Source organism: Arvicanthis niloticus, chromosome 11 (genome assembly GCF_011762505.2).
Source record: "Arvicanthis niloticus isolate mArvNil1 chromosome 11, mArvNil1.pat.X, whole genome shotgun sequence".
Classification (NCBI taxonomy): domain Eukaryota; kingdom Metazoa; phylum Chordata; class Mammalia; order Rodentia; family Muridae; genus Arvicanthis; species Arvicanthis niloticus.
Window position 1 is genome coordinate 255,239 of NC_047668.1, and position 12,404 is coordinate 267,642.

General features: G+C 41.0%; 1 protein-coding gene across 21 annotated transcripts in view; it reads left to right on the forward strand.

Annotated features, from left to right (window-relative positions):
* Trim9 (tripartite motif containing 9) overlaps positions 1–12,404 on the forward strand; it is a 120,478-nt gene that overhangs the window by 87,246 nt on the left and 20,828 nt on the right. For 7 of the 21 annotated variants that reach the window (XM_034514560.2, XM_034514556.2, XM_034514561.2 and 4 more), the window contains 3 exons: positions 9,273–9,461; positions 11,880–11,921; positions 12,321–12,344. The exons of 2 other annotated variants lie outside the window; for them this stretch is intronic. In XM_034514560.2, coding sequence (XP_034370451.1) covers positions 9,273–9,461; positions 11,880–11,921; positions 12,321–12,344 — 255 coding nt within the window. 12 more of the 21 variants (XM_076941789.1, XM_076941790.1, XM_034514563.2 and 9 more) reach the window with 6 other exon arrangements.

The following is a 12,404-nucleotide window of genomic DNA, read 5'->3' on the forward strand; positions in this document are numbered from 1 at the left end:
TGTGGATCATTCCAGAGTAGTGTATCACCACGATTCTTCTACCTTAAGGTTTAATTATAATAGGTAGTCACTTCTAAAAATAAAAATGTTTCTAAAAGAATTTGGCCATATGTGTTCATAGAATTACTACCATGATTGTTCCATACCTAATAGCCACATGAAATAAGTTGCAACACATTGCACGGGAATGTTGGGGAGGATACAAGATCTAAGGAGGTGGGAGAGGACTTCCCAGGAAAGATGTAGTGGGACAGAAATCTAAGCAGACAGAATTCAGCAGGCAAAACCCTCTGAAATCTACCTTAACAGCAACAGTAAACTTGATCATTCCAAACTTGACCAGCTGAGCCTCTGGGTCATGCCAGAAACCAACTTAGTCCCATATTCACAGAGATGGCACAAAGTCCAGCTCTCTCCTTTAATTTGGGGACTTCACTGCTGTTTTGCACACTCCCTGAGAGGTCGCTGAGATCTACATGTGGCACCACTCCTCTTTAAGCTGTCTGCCCTTCAGTCTAAAATGCCATCTTGAAACCATGAAATAAGAAGAATGGCCTGTGGTTAGCATGGGAGAAAGATACAAAGTCCAGGGTCATTGGTTCCTAGGTACCCAGTCTGCTCATTGCTACAACCCCAGCAGCCACATTAGAGAGAAGACTAGGAGCCAGACATGGTAGACCAGACCTGTAATTCTAGTTGGGGAAGGCAGAAGAATCAAGAGATAAGGGATAAAGATCTTCCTTGGCCTTAGGGTGAGTTACGTGAGCCTGTGCTACATGAAATTCTTCCTCCCCCCCCCATATATATATAGGGATATATATAGATATAGATATAGATATAGATATAGATATAGATATAGATATAGATATAGATATAGATATGAGATGGGAAATTGTTAGAGAAGTTGAGGCTGTTGAGGACATTGAGCAAGGAGAAAGCTAAACAGAAGAGAAGAAAAGGGGACTCCCCCACTAGATCCAGAGTGCCGTCTATGAAATTTTTTAAATGATATAGTGCATTTTGGAGAGATTTCCATGTAAAGCATTTAAAAGTCAGCATGTTCCCACGAAGCCCCCAGTGGATGTCAAGCATATTCCATAGGCTTTGTAGAATCACACCATGAAGTAAATACAAGCAAACCAACCAGAAATTTTCACCTTAGGCTTTACATCATTTTATGCCAAGCTGCTGAGAACTTCCTTCATTGCCCATCAAACAAACAAACAAAAAACCAAAAAAAAAAAAACAAAAAAAACAAAACAAACAAACAAAAAAAAAAACTCCATGAAAAATGACAGTTACCTAACAGCCAGACAATATTTTGTGGATAGTGAAATATAATAGAGAAATCATATAAAAACCATTCATTATGGGGCTGGGAGGTGGTTTAGTCGATAAAGCACGCTTTGAACAAGCAAAAAGACCTGGATGAGGTTCCCAGCACCCACATAAAGAACTGGGCAAAGAGGCACATGCCTGTAAGCATGACACAGGAAGGCAGAAACGAGGATTCTTCAGGCTTGCTGGTTAGCCAGCTAAGCCCACAAGTACACACATGCACACACACACACACACACACACACACACACATTTGTTGCATTTCACTATAAATTCATACATTAAAAAAAGTTATCCACCCCCATGGCACCCGCATTACAGTCACACTACATCTCTGTGCCTGTCACTGAGGTCTAGATCCCACGCATGCGCATGTGCTCGCGCACGCATGCGCACAAACGTACCCTAGTTTGCTGAGGCAATAGTCCTCATGCACCTAATTTATTATTAGTCTTCTACTGTTGTAACAAGTGACCATAAAATTAATGGTGTAAAACAGCACACATGATCCCCTTACATTTCTTGAGATCAGAATCCTACTGGGCTAACAGTGGGGTGTCAGCAGGGCTGGGTTCCTTTAGGACAGTCTATCTAGAAAAGCATCTATTTTCTTGTAATTTTAAGCTTCCAGCACCCACCTGCCTTTCTTGGCTCAAGGCGTTTTCCTCTATCTTATGATCTAGCAGCATAGCATCTTCTAGCCTCCTTCTAACTCTGCCTTCCTTATGTAAGATCCCTTGTGATAACTGTCAGCCCACGTGGGCAGCCCAAGATAGTCTCCACATATCAAGAATCTTAACAGAATAGCTGTAAAGTCCCTTTTCCTCTGAAGGGTAACCCATTCAGAGGTTTCTGAGGATTCAGATGTGGCTATTTTTAGATGGACCACTAATCCACCTACTGAACCATATGAGGAAGCGGTTATCCTACCCCATCTGGGGCAACTGAGCTCTGAGAGGTGAAGTAACACTTCAGGCCCAGTTCTTTCAGACACTAGCACAGCATACTATGGCATTGATATTAGAAGAGTGTCATTTGCCTTTGCCTCCAGAAAGAGAAAAAAAATCTACCCTGAGTCTGCCAGGTTGTAAACACATCCTTTCCACATGAAGTGCTTGTAATGTTACCTTGTCTGCTCCACTAGCCAGAAATAGGATGCTGATGTTTTCAGAGTCACAGTTGATTCTTGTCAAAAAGAATATAGTGTCTTTGCATTAAGAAGATGTAGACGTGGCTTCATTTCCAGCATATCTAAACCCTGCAGTCAGGAATCTCTGTACATCCTCCAGCCCCCATCCCAGACAAGTACTTAGACTAGAACAGTGGTTCTCAGCTTCCCTAATATTGTGGCCCTTTAATACAGTTCTTCATGTTGTGGTGAGCACAACCACAAAATTGTTTTGTTGCTACTTCATAACTAATTTTGCTACTGTTATGAATCATAATGGAAATATCTGAGAGTCAGGAAATCTAATATGCCAACCCTGTGAAAGGTTTGTTCAAGCCCCCAAAGGAGTCACAACCTACGGTTGAGAACCCCTGGCCTACAAAGTCCCTTCTCCCCAGGTGTTACTATGGATGTTCTAGGTAGGAGGTGATAGTCACTGCCTGACAAAGAGAAAGAATGTCAGAGAGCTATGAGATCCTCAGAATCTCCTACAGATGAGAAGGGGCTTGAAGCCAAAGTAGAGTGAAACCATCACAGAACTATTGATTAATAGATACTTTCCAGCCCTCCAGATCTAATCGTAGGAAGGCAAGTAGAGAAAAAGAAACAAGAAATGTGAGACAGCCATGTTTTGCACAAAAATGAATAGTCCATCCAGAACTTTCACCAATTCTGGGCCCTGGGCACCAAGGAAAAGAGCGTTCTCAAGAATCCTTGGTGGAATGTTCACAGTAGCCTTCCTCCCAGAATCCACCTGAGCAGACATTCAGCCTTATGCTGTCCTTTTTCAAAGTAGTAGCTTCTTCTCCCAGATAGCAAAGGAAAACACCCTGAAATACTGAGCAGTCTAGGCAGAATCTACCTCCATCCATCTGAACACCAAATGCCCTCAGGAACACATGACTAGAATCCCTTTAAAAATATAATTTAGGTGAGCCTAAGGACTTCTTTTTAAAGCCCTAGTGTACTGAGATTCCCCCATCCCATGGAAGTTGTAAGGAAGAGACCCCTCATATGAACAGTTTCAAGGGACACCACAGTCACCTACTCCTGTGGCCAGCACCCCAGGGGATAGTGGCCTTGCAGTTCCTAACCACTGCCATCCAGTAAACAACCCTATTTAGAGAATGAAAGGTTCATCCTCAATGCAGTGCAGGGTCTATGGTTGGTGCTAAATCATCCCCTCCATCCTAGATGACTACTTACGTCATTAGAAGACACTCTGTGATCCATGACATGAACTTCGCTTTTTGTATACTTCTAAGACATTAAAAATACAAAATCAAAGACAAAACAAAACCCAGTTTTGTCATTCTCCATTTATCCATCAGGAACTGATCTTCCCACTCCATATCCAGTCCATCTGAGCATGTGACTTAGACATGTTCCTGCTTTTCTAGGCTTCTGTTCTTTTGTAAATAAAACCACAGAACTCTTAAGTGCCTACAATTAGTGCTTCTGTGATCTTTGTCTTCAGTATGGCTGCACTGTTACTATATATTGAATGTAGGTCAGATGCCAGTCCCATGTCCCTCTTCCAGGTCTTGCTGGATCTAAACGTTATGTCTATAATACTAAATATTCAGCATTAAATTAAACACTTGGGAAGCTATCACATGTGGGAAAACAGGGGTCCTGTGAATGTGTTTTTTCAATGCCTCCATTTTGTTTTGCCTGGCTCAGAACATCTTAGCCTTTTCAAAAACTAACTTAATTAGAACATTCATTCCTAGGACAAAATCCTCAAGATAGGTAAATCATACTTGACCAAATTTAGATAAATTTTATCACATAGAAAGAGAGAAAGATAAGGATAAATTTCAGAGCCCAGAAGAGAAAAATATTCTGTTCCGTTAATTTTGACATATGGCATCTCAAGAAATTTCCTAAAATTTTTCATGAGACTGAGTTGGATCTACAGGCCTCTCTGTGGATCTAGAGAAATGTGCTCTTCAGTCCTTTGGGAGTGTGTGTATCTAATTAAAGTGTAAAAACTACCAGGTGTCCTGATGATAGTTGCTTACAAATAATTCCATGATTTATTCTGAATTAGAATAGAAGATTGGGCAAGGAAGCACACAACCATCCTCAGGATGCCAGGAGCTGGTTCATTCTTTTTAAGGGAGGTTTTCAAAACAGATTTGAAACAGATTGTCTTACCCCTCGACAGCAATTACCACCACGCTTAAGAAAGCTTGAGATGCCACCTTTTGTTATAAATTACACACCCGCTGAACATAATTGTGACTTCAGTTGCCTGCTTGGTCATTTGAGAAAACAGCCTCCTTCTCCATGCTCCTCATATGTGTTTAAGTCTTCCAAGGAGAGCAGAGCATTTCATGGCTGGTACGCACTGCAGCAGAGTCCATCCTTATGATGATCCTGCAGCTCCCTATGGCATCTTGTGTTTGCTGTGCTCTGAAAACACATTTCTCCTCCTTAGACTGTGGCCCAATGGCTGCTCAGTTTCAAAGCTGTGCCTGCCAGACAAGAAGACACCCAGGGCTTCCCCCAGGACACGGAGAAAGATGAATTAGTGAGCAGCATTGCATAAGAAGTTTCACACTTTTCCTTCGAGTCCCCAAAACAGCACATTAAGCTTGGGATGTATCAAGCTGGAGAGAAGCCCGGTGCTTAAGAGCACTTGCCGCCCTTGCAGAGGACCCCAGTTCGGTTCCTAGAACCCATTTTAGGCTGCTGACAATGACCCGTAACTCTGGTTTCTGGGATATAAATGCCCTTTTCTAACCTCTGTGAGCATTTTCACACATGGTATACACAAATACTTTTTAAAGATGGAATAATTTATGTGTACAAATTATTCTACATCTTCTAATACTTAATTTTTAAGTTTTCAAATATTAAGAAATCTTTAATACTCTTCTCATGTTAGAATAAAAAAATGCTACCCCCAGGAGTACAAAACTTATTAATAATAATTGACACATTTTCCCTTGATTATTTTCTTATACACAGTTTCCCTGCCAGCTTCATGCTTTTCAACTACTAAATTCTAATGCAGTCCCTAGCACATGATATTTGTTTAGTAAGTGTCAAACAATGAACAAATAAAAGAGATAGACACCTGGATCTCACCTGGATCTTCTCTTCTTGATCCCAGCACTCAGTGAAGAGCATATGTGGTCCCCCGTAGATCTTTGTTTTGGTAAATCTTGATTGCTTCCTTGGAGCAGATCCCCGTACCATTAGCTGAGTTCCAGAACCCAATGGGAAGGAAAAGAAGCCTAGGGAAGAACAAGAGGAAACCATCAATCCTAACAGAGCTGGTGGACAGTGCGAAGGACACTTTTACATTGGAATGCAGTTCTCATCCTGGACTTACCAATATGAGTGGGTAGGGCTGCAGAGATGGCTCAGTCAGTGAAGTGCTTACCTTACAAGTACCTGGTTCGATCCTGAACCCAAGTTAAAAGAGGGGGGAAAAAGCTGGGTGGCAGTGCATGTAATTCCAGCACTGGGGACAAAGTGGATCTCTCTGGCTAGCTAGAATAGACTAATGGGCAAACTCCAAGTCAGTGAGAGACCTTGTTTCAAAATACAAGGTGGATAGTGCCTGAGGAATATCGATAGCTGTCCTCCAGCCTGGGCACACGCACACACACACACACACATGTACATACACTGCCTCCCCCAAGTGAGTGCAATCTCCACCTTCAGCCATGTGGACAGGTTTCTGCTCGTCTTTTCCACTAAACTGCTCTTACTCAGTAAAAGTTCAGCCAGGCAGGACAACAGATGTCCATAATGAGACAGTAACAATGTCCTAAGATACCCCCGTCTTTCTCTAGTAGTTATCAGACAAAGATGGTGATCATTACCAGAAACATTAGCTTCCTGTCCTGTATTCCAGAAAACAAAACTAAAAGTTTCATTCTTCCTTGTCTTGATGACAGTTACCGGCCAAAGAGCCTTCTCTGAAAGCTATTGTGATCAAGAGCTGTGTCTGAAAGAGAAGGTAAGGAAGAGGGCTATGCTTTCTTCCTGCATCCCACAGTATCACATGGAATACAAGCTGGGAGTAGTTGTATTTATGTTCAATGTGAATTAAAGATGCTTTGGCTAAACCAGGAGATGATAATACTATTCTCAATCTCAACATGAACCTGTCCAGAGGAGCATGACCATATGGAAAGACCAAACATATAGAAAGACAATCCATATGTTTAAAAGTGGTTATAAATATCTATTTAGCTCAGAGTCAGAACAACTTAATGGGGTTTGATGACTGACATCATATACTTGCAGGCTAGTGGTCTGTTTCATTTGTCCCTGAATAGTACCTGGTGAGCAGACCCCAAAATGAGTTACATCTATGCCATAAAATTAATAACTCCAAATACAAGGTGCTGACTGGAGATTCATCCTCCAGAGGACTTCATAGGAACCTGATAGTTCCTCCTCAGAAGTTTATGAGTATCTAGCCACCAAGACCACTACAGCATAAAATCATAATAAACAGTCTACATGCCCTGTAGACAACTGACCAAATACATCAATCATCCCCCTGGGAGAGGCCTGGAGGAAGGATCGTCTGTTAGTCTGACTGGAATTGGGTAGAAATTACTTTTCTCTCTCCTCTAATTTGCTTGGAAAGTTCTCATAGCAAGGTAGGTTTGATTTTGTGTTGTTTGTTTTGCTTCATTTTCCTTGGGGAAAAGTGGGGTATGATCCCATCTGGTTGGGCATGAAAGGTCACAGGTTAAACACAGAGAAGGAAAGGTTGTTGAACCTCTCTATCTGGGTAGAGGGCAAATTCAAGAGTAAATAAAATATGGTTTATTGATAGACAATCAACCAATTCACATAAAAATAGAAAAAACTCTGTCTCATTGCCCAGTTATTAATCCCAGAAGTATCCATGGCTACACTCAGCCCCACCTGAAAGTAAAAAGGGTGAGTGCTCCTCATGGTAGGTTTGGATCTGATTCTCAGATTATGGGTATAGAATACATCTCTCTATTGGAGATTCAGTAAATCCCAAACATCACCTTTCCTTAATTTTTAAAGCACTGTGTATCTGCTATATAGCAGATTGATTGTCCTATCTGGTGAAAGATACCTTTCAAAGCAAATTCTTGTGAATTAAAAATACTTTTCTGACATAAATACAGTGGTAAATGTCTTCTCAAACTAAAAAGAGCTTGTGTCTGCTGGTGTCTCTGTGGTTACGAGTTCAAGTCTTTTCATTAAGCTAAGAGGTCAGTTTCCTTTTAAGTAAATAGTATGGGGCCAATGAGACAGCTCAACAGATATAGGCCCCTCCCACCAACTGTAATGATCTGAGTTCAGTTCCTGGATCCAGCAGGATAGTCCCTAGAACCCATACATGTGTGTGTGTGTGTGTGTGTGTGTGTGTGTGTGTGTGTGTGTGTGTGCACGTTCATGCACACACACACACACACACAAATAGATGTGAAGAATTATATTTTTAATTTATTATATTTGAGCAAAGAAATAGTCATACATGCCACGTCACCCAAACTATATATAGTTTATATCATTCTTTGGGATATAAAGCTTTAGTTTCATACCCTTTTCTCTGGTATTTGGTTTATAGAAAAACCAAATCTCCCCTCAGGGATAAGACTAAAGCCTGAAAAGCAAACACTAATATTGTGGGTTCAGAAATGAAAATGAGGTTGCTTCCTTGCAGTATTAAAACTTGAGTTAGCCCTTCTTATAAGGTCTCTAGACCTTACTTACATATATACATGAACACAGATAAGCACACACACGCACACACACACACACATACATACACACTGGCCTCAACCTATACAGTGTAGCATTTTGATCAGAAAGGGTTATGTACAAAGACAAGCTGCTAACAAGACAAAAAAAAAAAAAAAAAAAAAAAGCAGTAACACCCACTGGTCACCAAAACAAAATTACCTTTCAACGAGGAAATGTTTCCTTGGGAATCTGGAGTCTGAACTGGTGTCTGTGCTTCCTGAATTTTCACTATTAAACTGAGCATTACAGGGCTCTGGCTGGGGGCCAAGTCCTCACTTTAGTACATTACCAAACAGCATGGCGGCCTTCTGAAAAGAAACAGACACTTCACACCTATGCCCCTTCCCTCTGCCCTCGTTCTGTCCATCATTAGAAACCTGGTGTGAGTTAAATAATGTTCATAGGAGATGAGAATATTTCAAAAACAAAGAGAGGTCTTATTCCCAAGTTGCTTGTCAGGCCTATCTTCCCAAGGCACTCTATATTTCTTCCTCTATTCAAAGATTAAGTCTTGGGTGTCCTAGGATTAAAATATTCTCATCCATCTAGAAATGGGGAAAATGTAGTTGTAGAGAAAAAGAAAACTATTCCATGGTTTCTAAAAATTATCATCTCCTAAATAGAAACCCTTTAAGACACCAATGTTAAATGCACAGTAACTTGAGGAATAGCTGAAGTAAAAAGAAATGTTGATTTTCTCATTAGTGAGTAAAAGGTACTTTTAAGTCTCTCCCAACATATTTCACTTAACAAAGAAAAACCTCCTTCATGCTTTTCTATTGCTAAAAGTTTAAGCAAACTATAAAACGATTGCCAGTGGTGCTGGAATGGTTGTCTGGTCTGGGGTTGGACCCACTGGGAATTCCCAGCCTCAGACACACTGTTTTGCTAAAACCTGTGGGTGGCGCCTCGGGGCTGATGAAGCTTTGTGTGATCTTAGGTGGTCTTTGGGAACCTGGCATGGGCAGCCAGCAGATTTCTGATCTCTGGTTTGCATTGATCTTACATTTAGACACAGACTCAGAAGAACAGACCCTCCCTTTTCCAGTGCCTTCGGAAAGATTGCCGCTCCGTAGAATGAGTCCTTTCTCCTCCACCCTTAATCTACAACCCAGCTTCCCCGGGAGATCCTACTTTGATTTCCGGTCCTCACCCCACCAGCTGAGCTTGCATTCTTCTTTACAGTCTCTCAATGCACCGGGTGAGCTGAGCTGTCAGATCTTTCTCTTCATCTCTGTGTCTTGGAGGCATCTCTGAAACGCCTGTGTTGTTCTTACCATTTGTGTGTGTGGTGACTGGGTGACCCACATCTGTGTCTGTGCCTTCCAGTGTGAAGAGCATCTGGCTGAGGGAGGTTCCTAGCATTCTTGTTTGTATGGTGGAACAACCCATCCCAGAGCTCTGGTCCATGTGTAAGGATATTGGAATGGGATGTGGGAAGCTGATCTTTTTGCATCAGCTGGTACCACCATGGAAAACTTGCTCTTCATCACATGCAACAGCATAGCACAGCAAGGTACTGGTTAAGTAAAGGCTGTGGCAATAGTGTGGAAGTTTGTTACCTTCTGTATCCAGAAAACCAGCTGTGCCTGGGAGACTGGATCAGCGCATCCAGCCTGGAGTGGTCTGATTAAACATAGACTCAAGAGATCTTTACCAACAAAAACAAAATGAAAAGCAAAACCAAGCCATACAGCAGAATACATCCTACAAAGCAGGGAAAGCAAAAGCCCGCAGTGAATGTACTGATAGACTGCAGGCTCACAGCAGATCACTTTCCTAGCAAAGGGCAGGGACCACTGGTAGCTAAATTAGAAACCGTTCAGTCATGATACCTATGGCCAATGAGATCCTACAGTCAAAATATGTGGCCCAGGAAGTTGCTCACTACCAAGATGTAACAGGGCTTATGGTTGATTCCTGGGAAGCTAGACTCATGTTACTTTGCAGTGAGCTTTGTCTAGCAAATGGAATATTCAAATTCCTAAAATGCAGACCTATCTGATCTCTTTAGGACTATATTGTAATCATGGATACACACATTGCACATCTCACGTTTCCAAGCATTTCTTTTGGGTTTTATTTTATTCTTTTGGCTCATCCCACATCCCGGAATGAAGAAGGCCACAGCATGACAGCGCAGAAAGGGTGCAGGGACTTCAAGCTCCCTTGAAAAGTGACATCTTTTTTCTTGTGTTTTACATTTCTCCTTGTTTCCCTGTGCACTACTGGCTTTTCTACATGCTTTGTTATGGAGCCCTTTGCTTGTCTCTAATGTACAAAATACTGTTACAGTCTTTGTAATATACATTGTCTCAAGAATAAAATGAAATGAAATGTGGGGGTCTGGGCATTGGCAGGTGTATTGAATGGCCTTGTTCTAGTTGTATCATTGACTCTTAAATGTACGATGTTGCGTTTAAATTAATGGGAAAAGAGTTCAGAATGTTTGTTTTTTAAAAAAGACTCCAAAAGGCATGATTCATTTGAAAAATCTTGAAAGCCTTATTCAGATTCCACAAATTTACTTCCAAACCTGGATATGAAATTTTGGTTTTAAAATTCTTTATATTTCATACTTAATGTGCTCCTATTCATACGAAAGAATCAAAAAGACAGTTGGCAGAAATTAAACATAAAAATCTGCCATGAGCTGGAAGAAAATGAGTATCTCCCAGAACAAACTAACCTAAGCAAGAAGGTGGTTCTAATATTTAAATTGGTTTACTTGGTCTTCTTTGATAGCAGGTTGCTTTCTTGGTTTTTGTAAAATCCTATCGTCAGAACCTTGTCCTTTCTATTGTTTTAGAAATTAACTTATAAAGACAATACTAAATTTGCAAACAAAACAAAACAACATGATTCCTTCCCCCAAAGACTCACATCTTGTAGACCAGCGTCAGCATCACTGGAAACTGTAAGTCATGCACCTGAGGACAGTTTAAGTCTGAGTCACTTCCTCTGCCTTGATATGGCTTCTCATCAGTTGGGCAGCCAGATTTACTGGGAAGATAGTAGAAAATTCCCACGAGATTCCTATATAGCCCTAAGCCCATACTCCACCCCTACACTAGCCTCCCTCCCATCCCCAAGTTGAGAAGAGGTACTGTAGCAAAGCAGGCTCAGAAGGAAAATAAATATCTTCATTTTTATAACACTCAGGTCATGCTACTATTAATTATGAGGTATCTTTTAGCAGGTGCACTGGACTCCTCTCTTCTTTATATGTGGACCAGTTGCCTTAGGCTCATCCCAGCAAACAAAGGGGCACATCCAGAAACTGCTGACACAGAGCAGACTTGTCCTGTTGATTTCTTCCATTTCTATTTGGCAAGCTTGTCCTCATCTTTAAAAGAGTTGACCTCCTCAATTTGCAAGTGTTACTGTACAAAATGGAACCAGGAAGATAATGAAAATTTAAGTCGCAGCATTTACTGTTAACTGGACAAAGCTTTTGTCAATACATAAAAAAGGGCTTCGGTCTTTGGTTTTTTTGTCTTTTTTCATGAATCAGGCCTCTGGGGTCTATATTCAGTTGGTGCTTTCTAAACAAATGCAAATAATTTTTTGTCGACCTGGTTGTCACTTCATAGCCTTGATGTGTAGTATCTTTTTATAGGCTGCAATTTTGAGACACAATCTGCATCTTACTCTCAATTAGGCAAGTATACCTACTGTAATTGTTACCCTCTGCCTGTGTGACTGCTATGCTCAGTTTCCTTTGCAAAATAAATGGTGGCTTTTGTCATGTCAATAAAATGCTCCAGACGTCATTCTAACTCCATTATAACTGTTTTCAATTTCTTAGAAAAATACCTGTCTTTTTTTTTTTAATGTTATACCTCAACCACGTTCCCCTTTCTTCTGCATCAACACAAACCACTCTTTCTGAGCGGTATATGTCAGTGGAGGCACAAGGCAGGCCTGCTGCTGTTATGTATGTAATGTTCTCAAGGGAGCCCGTGTTGGTATTAGTCTATCAAAGGAAACATGCTTTCTTATCAATGTCAATTTTGCTTCCTATTTCTCTCCCCCATGCCTTTCACTGGAATGACAACAGTTGACATTAAAAAGCTGTTGGCAGGTATGGAACACCATTACTCTCTTACCAAAAAAAAAAACAAAAAACAGAGCCGAAGTGCAT